General features: G+C 53.2%; 2 protein-coding genes across 3 annotated transcripts; one reads left to right on the top strand and one right to left on the bottom strand.

The window, feature by feature from the left end:
- The first annotated feature begins 1,017 nt into the window (after nt 1–1,017).
- On the top strand, nt 1,018–4,230 carry AGMAT (agmatinase (putative)). The gene is made up of 7 exons (XM_075027497.1): nt 1,018–1,401; nt 1,549–1,751; nt 2,543–2,591; nt 2,728–2,923; nt 3,274–3,453; nt 3,720–3,804; nt 3,929–4,230. Exons 1-7 carry the CDS (start codon nt 1,040–1,042, stop codon nt 4,000–4,002), a joined length of 1,149 nt encoding a protein of 382 aa, XP_074883598.1. The 5' UTR covers nt 1,018–1,039; the 3' UTR covers nt 4,003–4,230.
- Nucleotides 4,231–4,709: 479 nt separating this feature from the next.
- DNAJC16 (DnaJ heat shock protein family (Hsp40) member C16) lies at nt 4,710–17,774 on the bottom strand. Of its 2 annotated transcripts, XM_075027495.1 has the most exons (14): nt 17,503–17,774; nt 16,480–16,546; nt 15,187–15,517; nt 14,099–14,283; nt 12,631–12,735; nt 11,869–12,027; nt 11,358–11,488; nt 10,810–10,993; nt 10,448–10,630; nt 10,122–10,198; nt 9,557–9,637; nt 9,355–9,453; nt 8,718–8,885; nt 4,710–8,283 (listed from the first exon to the last, which is right to left on the bottom strand). In XM_075027495.1, the coding sequence occupies exons 1-14, from the start codon at nt 17,670–17,672 to the stop codon at nt 7,887–7,889; spliced, it is 2,337 nt and encodes a 778-aa protein (XP_074883596.1). In that variant the 5' UTR covers nt 17,673–17,774; the 3' UTR covers nt 4,710–7,886. The 2 variants fall into 2 exon arrangements, with proteins under 2 accessions (XP_074883596.1, XP_074883597.1); XM_075027496.1 differs by lacking the exons at nt 16,480–16,546; nt 17,503–17,774 and adding an exon at nt 15,772–15,889.
- Between the last annotated feature and the right edge of the window lie 44 nt (nt 17,775–17,818).

Below are 17,818 nucleotides of genomic sequence, written 5' to 3'. Positions count from 1 at the left end.
AATACTGTCTCTTTTCTGATAGATCTCTGCTCCAACCTCTCTTGCTGCTGTTCTGCTGTTTCTCTGAGCCAGCAAGAGCTGGTTAGGTCAGCAAGGTGCAGCTCGGCTTATTGACATGCCAAGACTTACCTTGTCCCTGCGGTACCGGGTGTGGAATACACACATATTACTTATCGAAACCAACTGTGTGGTGCAGGCGTTCTGCTGTGAACATACTCTGTTTTTTTTTTTCCCCTTGATTTTCCTCACAGGTCCAATTGCTACATGAGTAGGAAGCAGAATTAGGAGCCGGAGCCATTGGATTTCAAGTGTGTTGTTATTAGGCCAAGCAGGGTTTGATCTGTGCTGGTTAACTCCAGACATTTGAAATTTGCTTCCCCTTGAAATCATCTAATTTCATCTCTCTGTCCTTAGAAATGGCCTAAAATGCTTGTCCCGCAGCACTGCCTCTGGTTCTTAAATCCCTACTATCACTTCTCCTTTGCTTGCATTTTGTCTGTCTATGATTCTGCTGAGGTTAGACTTTTTTTTGTTCTCTCTCACTGCCTGCCTTTCGTTAATGAGGCATTTTATGATTCTTCAGCATTCCGGGTGCTTTTGTAAAGTGCAGTTTAAAAGTATAACACAAGAAATGCCGCCTTACTTTCTGCTAACGCCCGAGGGGAGTGAAACTGGAACATTTCCCAGCGCGTCCCTCTTGCCCTGTTGTGCTAATCCCTAGGCAGGCTCTTGTTGGAGATGCTCGAGCCAAAGCCCCTTGCTGCCGCGTTTGTTCCCGGTGTTTGCCGGGAAGCAGACTGTGCCGTGGGGAAAGGGGGTGGCCGGGAGGGGGAACGCGAGGCCTGAGCTGAATCTCTGCCCTTTTCCGAGCAGCAGGGTGTCTGGCCGCACTTTGAACCCCGGGGAGGGCGGAGGGGAGGGATGGTGGAGGCGGCTGGCTCTCTGCCTGGCTGCGCCACTCCAGCCGAGACGGAACATTCCCCGCAGCACCCCGCGCTCCACTCCGTGTGGGGTGGAGGGTCGGAGCCCGTGGGGCAGGATGAGGCGCCTGCTCTGGGCTGGCTGCAGCCAGCTGCTGTCCTGGGAAGCCGGGCTCTGCGCTCGCAAGCTGTCTGCGGCTGCTGTGGCGGCCACCCCACGCCGCAGCCCATGGTCCCTGGCTGCCTCTGGCTCCTCACCCGGTGCATCCATGGGGCGCCTCTGGCCCCTGGCCCTGGGGCACGGGGCCCCTTGCCGCTGGGGCTCGCAGTTCAACGTGCCCCCCAGTGCCCAGTTCGTGGCCCGGCCCGTGGGGGTCTGCTCCATGATGAAGCTGCCCATGCAGGCATCGGCAGAGGGACTCGATGCAGCTTTCGTTGGCGTCCCTCTAGACACGGGCACGTCCAACCGGCCGGGAGCCAGGTAAGGGCTAACTGTAGTGCCAGGGAAGCCGCTGCATTGCTCCGGCCGGCCGCCACAGCTCTCCTCCCGTGAGAGGAGCGCTGGGTGCGCGGTGCTGGCATCGGGAACTCTGCCCAGCAGCTTTTCCCGGCTGCGCTGTCTCCCCAGGTTCGGTCCGCGCCAGATCCGGGCCGAGTCGGTGATGGTGAGGAGGTACAACGCCAGCACTGGGGCAGCGCCTTTCGACTCCCTGCAGGTGGCTGACATCGGGGACGTGAACGTGAACCTCTATAACCTGCCCGACAGCTGCCGCCTCATCCGAGAGTCCTACCAGAAGATAGTGGCCTCTGGCTGCGTGCCCCTCACCTTGGGTAAGGACCCCACATCTCCCTGCCGTGCCACTGCCTCCCCGCTCATCCAAACTCCCTCTCCTCCAGCCCTTGTTCAGTCTGAACACGGTGGAAGGTGAGCAATGAATCTCTCCTCTGCAGGGGGTGTTCTGCTAAATCATGGGCTAGATGGGTAAATCATGGGTAAATTTACACGCTCTCTCTTGAAATTACTGCCATCCATGATGCCTCTCGTGTCAAAAATGGCGAGAATGGGTCAGCTGAGAGACTGTTCCAGTGCACAGCCTGAAGCTCAACCACAAACCCAGTCAGCGGTATGCTTTCAGTGTCCTGTTGAGCAGGACCCGAAGCAAGAGCAGTTTGTGTCCCTCTGAAAAGCTTCAAGCTTGAGCGAGTGCCTAGCAGCATGCTGCTTTGCACGAGGCATGATTTGGATGCGTATTCAAGTGTCCAGCTGTCGCAGCTTGGCATCGCTAAATGAAGCAAGTGTATATAGTAGCGTGGGGCAAATTATCAGTTACAACGTCCTCGGAAGTGAATCAAGCACCTATTTATAAACCGTCAAGGGTTCTGCTCCATGGGCTGCCCCTGCCAGCAGTTGTGCATCTCTGGTCCTCCCGAGGAGGGAAGAGGAGAGAGGAAGCAACCTGCACCCGGGAGCCTCAGGTTTTCCTTTGGGAATGAAGCCCTGGGGTGTATAAACAAAGGCAGGATAAATGCAAGGGGCGGGGGGGAAATCACCTGGGAACAAACACAGTGAGCGCTGAGCACCTCTTGCAGTGCGTTACACCCTCTTCCCTGGCCTGTTGCAGGTGGAGATCACACCATAACATACCCCATCCTGCAGGCGGTGGCAGAAAAGTAAGTTTCTGACCTGGAGATGTAGAATAAGGACCTGGGAAGGAGCCTTGAGAAGGCTCCTGCTTTGCCGTCCCCGGTGTAGGCAGGGCCATCGCGCACGGGACAGCGACTAACGTGGCCACCCTGCCTCTACTAGGCATGGTCCTGTGGGACTTGTGCATGTGGATGCTCACACTGACACTGGAGACAGAGCCCTGGGGGAGAAGATCTACCACGGGACTCCGTTCCGGCGCTGCGTGGAGGAAGGGCTGCTGGATTGCAGCCGTGTGGTCCAGATCGGCATCCGAGGCTCCTCCTATGACCCCGATCCTTACAAGTACTGTCAGGACCAGGTAAGCTCAGCTGCAGACATGCGCAGAGCACCTCTTTCTTTCCCTGCCATTAATATTCCCAGGTCATTAATACTCCCTTAGCTTCAGCAGGAAAAGAAATGTCTCTTCTGCATGTTGTCCCACGCCGGTGGCTTGGCCCGCAGGACAAACGCTCCCGGCGCACCGAGCCATCAGCTGAGGGAGGGAAGAATAAGAAAGTGGGGGTGAGCGGAGGGTGCTTCGAGGTGCACCTCTGCAGCTTGGCCCTGGGATGAGGATTTATCCCGGCAGAAATCCCTGGCGGGGCAGGAGGATGCTCCGCTTTGCCCGCCATTCCCTGAGTGGGCGCCTGCGTGTCTGTGTGCCCGCAGGGTTTTCGGGTGGTCCCGGCTGAAGAGTGCTGGAGGAAGTCCCTGGTGCCGCTGATGGGGGAGGTGAGGACGCAGATGGGGGACAAGCCGGTGTACATCAGTTTCGATATCGATGGACTAGACCCCGCGTATGCGCCAGGCACCGGGACACCGGAGATAGCCGGACTCACGCCTGTGCAGGTAAGGGGGATGCAGCTTTGTTTCCCAGTGGGAAGGGGACGTCTTTGCTCCTGTTAAAGGAGGCCATGCTGCCAGGGCAGCAAAGGGAAGGGTGAGGTTGGCCTGGGAGCATTTTGTAGTGGTAATGAGGAAAGGAAATGTTGAACCGATGTGATTTGGCCTGCATAGGTTGGGTTTCCTTAGCTGCATGTGGGGAAAGCAGAGCCCCCACCAGTCTGCTAGGTCAGATGTGTTTCTTGATCCCAAATCTGTTTCTTTTTTCCTAGGCTTTGGAGATCATTCGTGGCTGCAAAGGACTGAACATAGTGGGATGTGACCTTGTAGAAGTTGCACCGATGTACGATGTCTCTGGTGAGTCTAAAGATGGTTGAGAGTAAGAAAGACGTGTGTGCCTGGCAGAGGCAGCTGACCACTGTGGGCAAAAGCAGTTGGGCATTCATGGCTTGGTTGTTTCCCCCTTTTTGTCTTGTCTTAGGTAACACAGCCCTCCTGGGGGCAAACCTGCTGTTCGAGATGCTCTGCGTTCTCCCTGGAGTGAAGACAAGATGAGGGCAGCTCCCGCCTGCCCCGGGGGCAACACAGCCCTGACCTCAGCCCAGGCTTTCCCTGTCCTGTTCCCCTCCACCGGTCACGGTGAACACAGGCTTTGCAGTGAGAAATAAATGCTGTTTACCGCTAGAAAAGGTAATTTTTAAGCTGATAAACTGTAGGTAGCAGATGGGTGGGGACAGCCCATTTGACTGGTGTCTGTAGCTTTTGAGTTTGCCTGGGAAAGGAAAAGATGAGGCTAATGGCGTTTCGCCTCTGCTTTCCCAGCTGGAATTACTCACCCAGCTTGTAGGGGCTCCTGGCAAAACTGTCACTGGCGAAAGGTTTCTCCCATTAAGGCGCAGCAGCTGGACAATGAATACAGAGGAAGGGAGGGCAGCCAAAGGTGGCCTGGGTCCTGTTCTGAGAGTAGGGGCATATGTGACTACATTGCCTGCTGGGGATAACCAGGCATCTCCTACAGCAGGAGCAGTTTTATCGCTCCTGGAATTTCTGAGCTGACACGGAGATGAGGGTAGTTTGTACATGGAAACACAGAGCCACCTCATCACACATTAAAATAGTTTATTTTGGTTGCGAATCTGTAATCATCTTAGAACAAAATGACATCAGTGCCTGTTCACAAATACAAAAAAAAACCAAAACAAAACCGAAAATAAAAAAGACAAGTTTGCCAAATAAGTTAATCCCCCCCCCCCCCGCCCCCAGTATCAAAAGTGCAAAATAGGTACCTAGTTTTCAGTCCTACTTCTCAGGCTGCGCTAGTGTACTAGTTCCTGGCAGGCTTTCCGTGAATGGCAGAGCGGAGGCCGGCAGCCGCAGATGGCCGCTGCCCACTGCACTCAGTCCAGGGAGGAGTTTTGGTACAACCTTTAGACTGGGGGCCTGTATCCCTTTGCTTCAGCTTCTGAGCGGCGTGCGATCACTCAGAGTTCACTAGAATAGTGCACTAGGACTGAATTTTCTCAATCTTTGGATTACCAACCACCATGTGCATAACAGAATCGCAAGTGCGTTTCGCTGATGATACGTTACGATATGGGTTGAGCGCCGCTGGAGGCGGCAGGTTAGGAAATGATCTGGGGGAGAGGGCTCGCAACTGCTGGGAGAGGGCAGACAGACCTCCAGCGTAAGCAGCCTCCGACCACGCTCTTCTACGAGAAAGCGAGCGCCCAGCGCTCCACGAAGGACACCAAAGCTAACTAAACGAGGGGTTCAGCACAGTTTGGTGTTTGCTTTGGCCCATGAAAGAAGATTTTCCATAGAACAGCGACACAAGCCGAGTTCGTCTGACCTGGTTAAAAGCAGTGAAGGGCAGAGTTACAGCTAAACAGGAGCTGTGCTCCCATCCAGCCACAGCCAGCAAGGGTGGACTGCTGCAAGTGCTCCTTAAGCAAAACTCAGCCTAAAAGGGGAGGCTACTGGTGGTAAAAAGAAAATTTAAAAAAGGATTCCCACAGGTGTGCAGCACGTGAACTGCATTTATTTTGAAGGCCAGAAAGGCCTTCTCGTCTCACTTGGGGCAGGGCTGAATTCCCTTGCTGTAGCACAACTAGGCACTTTTTTCATGTGTCAAGGGTTTTCTCCTGGTTTCTGACTAGCTGAAGAGACAGAAAAGACCCAGAGAGTATTTTTTTGCTTTTGCAACTGTTTAAAAAGTTATGTGGAGCCTTCCGCTGGGCTAAAGGCCATTCTGGCCACATCCTGCAGAGCAAGCTGCAGGAGAAGCATGAGTGCAGCACTACAGCAATTGCTCCAGCCAAAAGAAAACAAAGTCTAGCAGCATCAGGCCAGCATTTCGTTTCCCCTCCCGCTCTATTTCAGCAGTACGTGTGTGCCTCAGAGATCTTTGGCAGGGAGAAGACTTCGCCTTCCTTCCTTCCTTCCCTCTACTCGAGTGCCTTATCCGTGCAGCAGCGCAAGCTGTGGCCCAGAGTCCGCTGAGCTAAAATTAAGTAACCTCACATAGGGTCAGTTGGTAGCATTGTAGCCTTTATTTGGAAGTACATTATACATGGGCTTTGAGATACCTGTGGTGGTCGAAGCATGCCAATCTACTCCCAGGGCAGGGAGGAATGCAGCAAGCCAAGGGTCTGTGAGCAACTGGGTCACGTAGGCAGTGAAACGACTTGAGCATTCCCGGATTTCATATGGGATTGGCAGCTAGCTCAGAGATTGGCATGGTTATTCCTATGCGCTGGCTGCTCCGCTAAGATGGTAGCTAAGGTGGCAAGGGCCGAGCAAGCTTTGCATTAACACCACATGCTCGACCAAGCGCTCTACCGTCAGAGCCCTGCAGCAAAGGCCACCCCGTTCGGATCCCCGTGCTTTGGCAGTGCCGTAGCCTAATGGCAACTTGGGACTGCGGGGGCCTGGGTCCTGTGCGGAGTGGCCAGAAGAGGCGCGGTGAGGACCAGCCAGGGCGACAGTGTCTGCCCCGGCGCAGTGAAAAGGAAGAACCAGTCCCACAGGATTTCAGTCCCGGCCGTGAAGAGAAACCCTGCTGCTTTGCTTTATCGCTTGAGGAGTGGAAAGCGGTCGCGAGTCTGCTCGCCTTCCCTCCGCCTTACAAAGGGCCACCCTTTCCCCCCATGGTGTTGAAAATGGCTGTTGGAGCACTGCTAGAGCAAAGCGTAAACCAAACCTGTGCTTTACGACTGTTCTAGCTTCACGCAGACCTATGAGTTCAAAAAGACAAAAAAACCCCCAAAGCCCAACGCAAACAAACAAAAAAACCCAAGGCAGCAGCCTGCACATTGAGAAACAAAGGTTTGCAGCAAGAAGGAAATGGGCGAGAGGCTGAAACTGAGCATCCTGAACCCACGCCTAAACCAAAAAGGAATTTCACACATAAGCGATGGTCTGATGATACAGCACTTCTGGGGCAACTTTTCAAGAATACAATCATCAGAGAATTGGGTTCCTTGATACAAAGAAAGGTTGGTTTGTACTACAGATGTAAGGGTGTTTGAAAGGAGCCCACACCGACTCCCTAGCAGCTAGGTAGAGTTTCTTTTACACATCTACTGGCTCATAGCAGCTCACACCTACAATCTGAGGACACAGTTAAAGTTATGGCTCTAGGATAGATCGTCTAAAAATCGACAGAAGCAGAAAGGCATCTGAAAAATCAATGTGACATTTAAATGGCTCAACACCTTTACAGTATTTACGGCCGTGCAAAACCCCTTCCCTCCATGGTTATGGTTTGGCCGGTGAAGCTGCGTGTGGAACTATGACACGAGGAGCATGAAACATGCAGATCGCCTACTAGCCTGCACCACAGGCGAGTCCCAGCTACAGGTTTGCTACGAGGGAGATGTTCCCGACCATACTCTAGATCACTTACCACAGGGAAAGCCAATAAAGTACGACTGCCTGGTGGGAGGAGGCCTTTCAGAAGGGCAGGGCCTGGGAGGGTCTGCAGGGTCTTGCCGGTGTTACACCATGCACCACAGGCTAAGCGCACGGGGAATGGGAGAGAGAACCATGACCCCACCCGCATCGCCGGCTGCCTTCGGTCCAGACCGAGTCACTGCGGCAGAGAAGTCACAGGTTTTTCTTCAACCGAGGTAAAACGAGAGACGGAACAGGGGCGACTCGGGAAGCAGATGCGGCAGGACAAGAAGGGAAAAACGGACTTCTCGGCTCTTCAGCAGTACGGCATCCAAACGCATGACAAGTCAGTGGAGGGGATTTTGGTGCGCTTGGCTGCACTCCTGGGCTCTGGACGTGGGGAGATATTTTCTATCTAGTCGCCGGCCCTAGGAGAGTTCATCTAAAACCTAAGGTCCATTCGTCACGCTTGTTTGCGTATTCCCGGAAAGAGCTGTCCCTTGTCATCTTCATAAAAAGTTTGTCCGTTAGAATCTCTTTAAAATCCCTCAGTCTAGCGCAGGCCACGAGGGGATATAGAACCTCTGTAAGGAACCCTCTAGGAGGCGTTCCATCCAAAAGGACAATTTGTGTAATTTGTTTTTAATGGATCTAGATCCTGGGCTGCAGGAGGATTTCCCTCTGGCTTCTGCGTGTAGCGAGGAATCGTAATCCTCGCAGGATCCCGGGGTTCCCCCCTCATCCCCCGATCTGTGAGGCTTAAAGAGGCAGAAGTATTTCTTGTGGCCGTTCAGAGCCAGGACGTAGCCCGTGTAGTCGCGCTCCAGGAAATGCTTGTCGTACTGGTTTGGGATGGGGGCCGCATCCTGCGCGAACTCTAACAGGTACTCCAGCCATTCTCGGTGCTTGTCCAGGCTGAGGAAGGAAAAATGAAGAGAGCTGCTCCTGGGGGAAGAGCAGAGGAGAAGTGGGATTAGCGTGTCTTCCGAGTCAAGGCCGGATTCCTACCAGACAGGTAAGTGTTTGTAAACAAGGGCAGGTGCAGAGCTGTGTTGCCACAGCTCCTTTTTTAAGCCAGTTTGGCACAGATGACAATTACCTAGCACGCAGTACTGTCGTGCTCTCTGTTTGTCAAAATGTGGGTATGGCCAAAGCAGTGGCACCACCAGACCCGTCTGGCCACCTTTACCGAGTACGGCCAGGAAAGGTCACTCGGTTTTCAGTGGCTCATTGCTACTGACGAGCACAGAGGCTGCTTGGCTTGCCAGAAGCGTTCTCTCCTGGCAATTGAGCCGACACCGCTCCTAACTTGTTGTCAGAGCAGCATTATGCAAGTTGTTAAAACGGTAACAGAAACCCGGTAGAGGGCCCCAGCCTACCCTGTGAACGTGTAGACTTCCAGGGCAAACTTCTGGAGGAGGATGGTTTTGGTCGAGTTGGACAGGATCAAGACCACATTCATGTGACCCGGCCTCAGGCGTACCAAGTTACTGTTGTAGTTGATGTCTGTTAGCTCAGTCACCTCGACAAAGCCCTTTTTGGGAATCCTGTGGCAACAAAACAGTGACTGAGTGAAAGGGGAACGAGGGGCCGGGTGCGACCAAGGACGGAGAACCCGTGCGCTTGTTCCCCGCCCCCTTACACTGAGCTGTCCCCATGCCCTCTAGCTAAAGCCGGTTTGACTGGTGCAGTGGCCAGACTTGGATCTTTCTTCCTCGACAGGTCAGGCAGACCTTTACCTTTCCTCCAGGGATGTTGTCTGGGGCAAACACAGTGGGACTCACTTAATAGCTCTGTTTGTGCACCCCTGTCCTTGCTGGTCTGGGTCCTGGCTGAACACTACTCCTACCCGCCTCGCTGTGCCCGCACTGCCCCACGCGATGACTGCGCTATGTCCACAGCTCTAGCAGGTCTCTGCTGTCCTCCTAATGCTCTCCATGTGCTCTCTCTGCACAGAGGCTCCCCAAGCAATGCTTTGGCAGAAAACATTTCTGGAGAAATTATTAGAGAAGGAACCTGTTGCTCTCTTTGCTGAAGCTTGTGTCGTTCTTCTCTGTCTTTGCGGCAGTTTCTTCCTTCTCAGAGGGAGGAGAGTCCCTGGGATCACTCGAATCACTGCGAAGGAAGATTATCTTGTGTGTGTTTAAGGCACCAGACTGGACTGAGGTGCTAATGGCTGGCCCGTAAGATCCCCTAGGACGTTTTGGTGTGCACTCACCTGAAAGCCTGAACGATGACGGTGCCAAAGAGAATGAAGAGCGCAGAGAAGAGCAAGGACAGCAGTGGCATCATTTCTCGCCTGAGGGGAAGATTTGCAAAGAGCAATCAGGTCCGCGAGCTGTGCTGTTTCTGCTCGACTTGCAGTTCCTGCCTGCCTCGTGTAATACCATGCGGTTTCCCCAGAAACTCGGCTTGCTTCCTGGGGTCTTAAAGACAATCAAGATTTTGAGCACTGTCCCGCTCCCACCCAAAGGGAGGAGGATAAAAACAGATCCTTTTTAAAATAAGGCGACAGGGAAGTGGCAAAACCCAACAGTGGATGTGTGTTTTCAGGAGCGTAATGTCCACGCTCAGCCTCAAGGCCAAAGTACCCAGTACTTGAGGCAGAAGCTGACTTCACTGTGGTTTCAGTGCTCTTTGCCTCAATCTCGAGAGAGTACAGGCACCTATGTGTGATGATACAGTCTCAATTCCTGGTAATGAGAACCTGGTTCTGCTATGCCTCTGAACCAGAAAACAGCAATCCTGCTCCCTATCGAGACTTGTCAACACCCAATCCGTACCAGTTACTGTGAAACAAACTGTCCCAGCAGTCTGAGATATAGTCCAGCGTGGAGTAGAGCCATCGGATAAGGAACATCTGTTAAAAAAGAAAAAAGCAAATGACTGACCCGCTACCCAGAGCCCCGATAGGACTCCCACCCCTTAAACAGAACCCTGGGCCAAATCGGCTTCAGAACATGCCATGAGCTTCCTTCCACAAGTGAGAAGACTTCTAAGAGTCTTGCCTTGGTGTTTTAAAACATAAATAATGCCCGTGAATCACCCTAATGGGACTGCCCTAAAAGGTAATGCGGTTGTTAGGCAGCTGGAAAGGCCGTGCACTTACGGGAGCGAGTTCGTCATTCAAGTCTGCCAGGACAGTCTCTGAAGAGAGAAGGCCGGGGTCTGTCCTCAGCTGGTCCAGAAGATCAAGGAGGATGAAGTTGTCCTCTTTGCTGCCTTGCCAGGCCTCCTCCAAGATTTTATAGGTGATCTTCCCCGCGTTATTGTGTCTCTCCAAAATGACCACCTGGACGAGCCAATAACATCGCAGATGTCAGAGAGGAAGGTACTCTTTACTAGGTGGATGTTACGCTTCAAATCACCACCCAGATTTAGGTGTCAGATCGAGTTACAGCATCCTACGACACGAGGTAGAATGACAGATGAAAAGGAGGAAGGGGGGAAAAAAAAAAAGAAAACCCTCACAGCTGATTTTCCCCGATACTTCTCCTCATCCATCAGCAAGGCGTCCGCAAACTCCGGCTGCCGATCACGATAGATGTGCACAAACTTCAGCGTGTCTTTTGTGTTGGCCGCAGCAAAAGTCAAAAACGCCTCGTAAGCCTCAGCAAACTTATCACCTTCTCCGGTAAGTAAGACTGCACAGTGCCTAGGCAACACAACGAGATGGAGGATTAAGAGCCAGTCTGGACGCGAGAGGAAACAGCCATCCCCTTTCTGCTGGCTTGAATGATCCTGAAGAGCCAGAAATACAATTTGTTGCTTCCAGGCAGCCCACTCCCACCTTCCATGTACTTGGCTCTCCAGCCTGTCACCCTGTTCCTCCTCCTTTCCACCTACGCTCTGTCCCAGGATATGCCTAGTAAAGGCAGGAAAACTATCGAATGGTGCAGATACCCAGCACGATCCAATGCAGTCATTTCCCTTCTCCCTCGGAATCAAACAAAAGGCGGCTTTAGGAGCAGCCTCAGGGAACAAAAAGAGAGGAGGACACATCACCCACGGAGCCGTACTTTCGCTGACGGTGAGACTTCTTCACGGGACACAGCTCCTGGAACAGCTTCTGGTTGGTGAGTCTGGCCACCATGAGGAACTTATTCTGGGAAAGGAAGTCGTCAATGAGCTGCTTCTTCATATCTCGTGCCTGGTGAGGACAAAGAAAGCAGAGGTCAGAACTTGGCAAGATGAGGAGAGTCAAGCTGCCGTGACATCCTTGTCAGAAGCCTGGGGATGGCTGCCAGCCATCAATCACGGTCCTTGCTAAAATTGCCTGAGATGTTTTGAGGCCCCAAGACTGAGAAGCTACCTGCAGCCAACCTCCTCCAAAGGTCACACACCATAGCTGAAGCATGCTGAGCTCCCTCCCACTGGTCGCACTCTGCCTCTGCTGGAGCCCGAGTTTAGGCCGAGAATGAATGCTCTTTACTCTGAAATGCTCCACCAACTGACCCCTCATCACAAGCTCGGTCAGAAAACCTCAGCATCCATTTCACGTGAGCTCTCGGACAGGGCTCTGAGCAATACCTGCACAACATCAGCAGGCCTGTCGATGTGCTCCTTGAAGATCATCATGGTGGGAGTGTAGACATTGATGTTGTACTGACTGGACAACTCTTCGGTGCCTTGGAGTCCGACGTACACATAACCAAAGGACAAGTAATCGCGGTATGCAAAGGCAGTCAGCTGGATGGGAAGAAAGCACCAGCGCATGTTTATGTTAGAGAGTAAACAACATTTTCTGCCCCGAGTGCCTGTGGTGACTTTGCTTCAAGAACACCTCCTGCTGTTTCAATGTTGTTGGGCGTGCGCTGCAAGAGGTAAAAGCCTTTCCTCTCCCTTGCCAAACTGCAGTTCTCATTCTCTTTAGTCATCGTACAGGGAGCCTCAATGGATCCACAGCCTTATTCTACAACCTGACGTTTTGCGCGGTAGCGGGGTTTCTTAGGAAATGGGCTTTCCGGCAACCCAAATTAGATGTGCCGCAAAAATCTCTCATTACCAATAAAGGTTAGTACATGCCCCTGTTGCCGCTACCTCCAAAACCCACCCACACCTTTGCATCCACCAAGGGTACATCCGCGGCAGCGCAGAGAAGCAATCTCCCAATGAAGTCGCTCACCTGGCTGTGCTGTTGTCAGCCGACACAAATCAGCTTGCTCTCCCCTAGAGCCGGTCAATAGTATTTAGAGGCATTGGTCTGCCTCTGCTCACAGCCGTATCGCACTTTGTTTTGGAATTGCTGGATTTATTAGCAAGTCAACAATGCAGCGACAGAAATCACATTACCTTGTATAATAACGGCACAACTGGCATGTGATCAAATAGAAGGACGTGGGGCTTGTTTTCTTTCTTCCAGTTGGAGAGAAAGCGGATGTAGTTTTTATCTGTAATCTTGAAACAGAATCAGCATGTTAGTTTAACCTCTGAGCCGTCAGACACATGCAATGCTGTACGATTAGGTGTCTGAATGAGAACTGAGTCTGGAAAAGCTGTCCCGGTGTTACAGGAAGCAGACCGTGGGTTTGTCTTTCCAACAGGTATGCCTGATCTGGGCTTGTCTGATACAGGAATTGAATTAAAACTATCAGTCTCAACCCCCCACCAACCCTCCAAGTTATTGCACCCTCTTGTCGATGCCGTCTCAAGTCAGTGCCGATGCTGCTTTCTTTCTCATAACTGTTCATTGGGGCCATATGCTTTATATATATAGTGGGAAGCCAAGGGTTAACAGGCACCTGTGAGCTCCATCAAACCTGCTCCTGCTCTGTTTTAGCTGCAGTACCTCTTTGACCTAGAGGAAAGAGATAAAAGGGAGCTCACAGCTCATTTAGGGGCCCATGGGGAGAGGAGTGGACTGCCGGCTCTGTTTTTGATGAGTGCCTGGCTGTGGGAGGTGAAATGGCTGCTTTAGCTGTGCAAGAGGGCAGCAGGCCCTGCTTCTGGGGTGAAAACTCAAATACTTGGAGGACAGCAGGTCAAGGGTCTGTTGGGAAGGGTGGCCTTTGCTGAAGACCCCAAGGGAAAACAAGGTGAGGTGAACAAGACTCCAGGCAGAGGGCAGGCAGGTGAGAGCACTGCAGGGGCTGACCCAGCTATGTTGCACTGAAAGGAGGTGGGGGGTGCTTAGGACTCTGCCCAAAAACAACCGAGCAAGGCTGAAATGCAGGAATTTTTTATCTGGTCGGAGGTTTTACCTATAACTCGGAAAGGGCTCTTGCTGCCAGCTCCAGTTTCAGAGGTCTGAATCAAAACCGGATGAAATAAACAATGGGTCTCTGTGCGGGTGAATTTTAGCAGATGGTGCCTACGAGTTAGGAGCGGTCCTTAATTTGCTGGATGAAACTCCGAAAAAAGGAGAAGGGAAGTGAAATCCAGCAGGCAGGTAGAGCCTAATCACAGATTCCTAACCTGGGGGTAGCTTTTGTAGAGCTCTGGCAGCCATAGGGTATTACAACTGGGGGGACAGCAGGCACACAAAGTCGCTGGCGTAACTGCGTAGTAGAGGGATTGGCCCTGTCGCAAGAAGCGTTACGGAGCCACCTTGCGCGATCACTTCTGACAGCTCTGGGCTTTGTAGCTGTAATTACAGCTCTCAAAACACCTCGTTTCACCAGCCTCGGTCGGATTGTCTCGTGTTCGTGACACGGCGCAGCTCGCGGGCTGAATTAACAGATTAGCCACTGAAACAGCTAAGGAGAGGTGAATATCCAGTCAGACGCAAGAAGGGGCAAGTGACGTTCTCACTAGAGCATACCTTTTCTACGAGATTCCCTGGCAGAAGGTTCTCCACGAACTGCCGCAGGTTTTCTCGAATGACAGCGTTGTGGAAGAAGGTTATTTTCCCATTAATGAGCCCTAGTAGAGACGGTGTGCTGTGTGCACCTAGGTGATGGGCGAGGCGCCTTTCGTACCCAGCGTGAACGACTCCTATTCCCACTCCTGAAAAAGGAGAGCAGGCTCAAGTGAAACGTCATCAATGTTCTAAAAGGCATAGTAGAAAACTGAGGTTGAAGACCTGTTGCCTTGCCCAGCGCCCTGCGTAACTCAGGAGTTATTTGTGTGACTGTCCCTCCCAACTCTGTACTTTCCTCCTCTTGCATTCCTTGAACATTCTCTTTAAAACTCCTAGCTTTATCTGGCGGGGGGGTGGGGGGGAGAGAAAGAGGGGGAGGGGGGGAGAGAGAGAGAACGTGCTGTCCTCTTTTGTTCTGTCCACTGGTATTTCATGTGCTACATTAAAACCTCAAGGAGAAAAATCTTAGTAAGGGGGAGCTACGCTGCCTGTGTCTCCAGCTGTCTGTTGAGTTTGTGTTTTTCTGGAAGCGCGTGCAGACAACATCTGCAGGGAAAATGAGGAAGCTGGGGGCGGAGGGGTGAGTACAAAATACCTCCTTGTCATCCAAACGTGTTCACTAAGTCTCAAAACTTCACTGTATGGTAGCGGCCCTAAAGTTGAGGACGTATTCTGCAGGGATCTTTGCTTATCAAAGGCAGCCAAGCACAGGACAAAGAGCAATGTGGCATTTACGCTGGTGGCCTAAAATCGCAGCAGTGTGATCGGTCCTCAGCCGCGCCATTGTTTATTATCATCGGTGTCCGACTAAGCTGCTTGCTATGCGGACAGGAGAAGAGGCATCTTGCCCTTGTGATCTACGGAACTAGTTTTTCCTCATTTCTAACGTATAGCCTCATCCATTATGAGGTTAGTAACATTCGGGAAAGCGTTAGGATAAATCCCTGAGGAAATCTACAGGTTAAACTCAGTCCTCCAAAGCTGAAGGTAACCGCCGCAGCCTCGCTGGGCGAGCAATGCGTGCCCAGCCTAAACGGCCTCGTCCTTACCCAGTGCCTCCAGTTCCTGAGCAACTTCCTTCCACACGGGCTCGATGTGGATGCAGCTGAAACACCAGTCCGAGGTTATTTTAATGAGGTAAGGTTTCTTGAAACTATCTGGCACGATTTCGTTGATGTAGTGGGAAAAATGGAGCAAATACTTCTCGTCGGAGGTATCGCGCCTCTCCGAATTAAAGGGGAAATGGAAGAAGGACTCGTCAAAATAGAAGCCTTCGTGGAAGTGGTGGAACTGGCGATGCTGGTGCTGAGAGTAGCCCTGGCTTTCCCCGGCATCTCCATAGCGATCAAAGTTTGCCCTCTTTTCCTCATTGGAGAGAATCTGGGAAGCAGATGATAGAAGGGACGGTTGCCTGAAACCGTGAGGGGGAACCGCCCTGATGATAATCCCTTAGCAAATAACTGCAGCGGCATAAGGACGCGCTACAAGGCAATGTGCAGCCTTTGCTGCGCATCGGAGGGATAAATATTCCAGAAAAGGGAACTATCGTGTAGCCTCCAGGCTCGCTGCAGTAAATAAGGGTAAAAAAAGCCAAAGCCCAAAGAAAAGGAGCCTGTGAATCAAGACCGCCGTACCCATTTCTGACACCAGTCGCTCCTCAAGCCTGAGCGTCGCACTGTCTGAGCATTAACGCTCTTTGCTGGAGCGGCTTTTGCCTGGCGTCTGCTTGAACATTTGAGGGTTTTCTGGGGGCATCACAAAGTGCCAAAAGTTTTACCGAGCAGCCAGAAGCCCCTCCAGAGAAACTGCGGTTTTTGGCTGGGAGCTGACGATCCACTTTCATTTCTGTGGGCTCAGCTTGCTTGCCATGGAAGCGTTGGGTCAGCTGCTGCAAACTGGGGCAGCCGATTTTGCGAGCTGCGCGGGAGCAATGTGCAAATAACTACTTACGCAAAGAATAATTTGAAGTGACTAAAGCCCTGTGGTGATTAATATTGCTTACATCACCCCCAAAATACTTATATGTACATGTGACATGGGCAAGACGGCTGCCCAGCTGCGCGGGGCTCAGTGCGTACCCGTTCCTCCCTCGTTTGAGGCTTTTTAGCGAAAACAGGGCAGAGCTGTAGCAAAATATTTGCAACAGAGGTCACGCTGGTGACATCCAGCGGCACTCTGTTGAGAAAGTAGAGGAAACTTTTTGGGTCAGTAGCGTCCGCCTCCACAGGGTCGAGCGCCTTTCCCGTGCAGATGTATGCAGAAAAAGTGCAGAGCCCCAGATGGAAAAATAAGGTTGCTTAACTTTTAACAACAGCAGGAGTTTAGCAAGAAGAGCGTGTTACCTCGTAGGCCTTGCTGATCTGGATGAATTTGTCTTCTGCTCCCGGGTCCTTGTTTTTGTCAGGATGCCTACGGGGCAGAATCAGAGGAAAAAGGGGTCAGCACTTCCCCCGGGGGGGCGCAGGGAGCTGTCGGCCTCTGTTCAGAGGTGAACGGGACATGGACAGTTAGGGTGTGCGGCGGCGTCCCCCGAGGCTGAGATCAGATTTTATACCCAGCACGCACTCTCCCTACCCAAACCCCATCCCAAAATGCCGCACTGGGACGCTGGCCATGCACCTGCAGACCTGTTCCTCCATCTGATGTGTTGCTGGGGGCCCGAGCCCAGGACGAGGGAGCACGTATCTTTCCTGCCCGCTACAGCAATGCATCCCTCAGCTCCTGCCCTACATATCCACTGAGTTCTTCCTGTAAAACACCTCCTGCCGCAGCCCTTGGGGATGTCTTGGGCAAAACGACGCAGGCTCTAAAAGCTCGGGGTGAGGCTATTTTCCGAGGCAATGCCTTGAGCTTGCTCCTCGGTGCATGCCACCGAACTGAGGAGCACAACATTTGCGGAGCCAACCCCTTCCCCAGCGTGGGGGTTGAGTTGCCCTCGGACACTGAGGTATCAAACCGGGACTTAGACCCTGGCGTACTAAACGTTCCTGGTTGAGTCAAGGAGAAGTTTTTTTCCCCACAGCCAGACTCCGGGAGGGTTTTACAGTATGGATCTCTAGGGTGAAGGTGTCCGTTTGGTTTCAGGATGACTCTCGGCCTGCGAGGAAGACCCGGGGCTCGCCTCTGACCGCCTGCCCGGCCTCATCTGGCGCGGACAGCCAGGTAAGGTGGCTAATGCCACCCCCCAGCAGCGTTACCCGCCGCTCAAAGCGCAGCGGCCTAGCTCTCTCGAGCGAGAGGACGCGAAACGACACCGTGTGTCCGTCCCCGTGTCCGTCTGTCCATCCCGCCGGGGTGCTGCGGCGGGGGGGGGGGGGAGCGGATGGGAGCCCGGGGGCAGGCCGGGGCGGAGAGGAGGCACGTACCATTCCCGGGCGAGCCGCTTGTAGGCCTTCTTGATGTCGGCCTGGCTGGAGCTCCGGCCGACTCCCAGGACGCGGTACGGGTCGAAATCCCGCGCCGCCGCGGCCTGCGCTCCCAAGGCCGCCAACAGCAGGGCGGCGGCCCAGGCCAGGCCCGCCCGCCCCAGCTCCATGGCTCCGGCGGGCGGAGGCTCGGCGGGGCCGGTGGCCGGAGGACGGACACCGGCGCTGAGGGGACCGGCGACCGGCGAGGGCCGCGGACGGGCCGCCCTCACCCACCCTGCGCCGCCGCTTCCGGCGCGCCCGCCCCGCCGTCACC

Source organism: Buteo buteo, chromosome 5 (genome assembly GCF_964188355.1).
Source record: "Buteo buteo chromosome 5, bButBut1.hap1.1, whole genome shotgun sequence".
In the NCBI taxonomy this organism is placed as follows: domain Eukaryota; kingdom Metazoa; phylum Chordata; class Aves; order Accipitriformes; family Accipitridae; genus Buteo; species Buteo buteo.
Note: the sequence above shows the minus strand (reverse complement) of the source record. Positions and strands in the feature narration are given on the sequence as shown.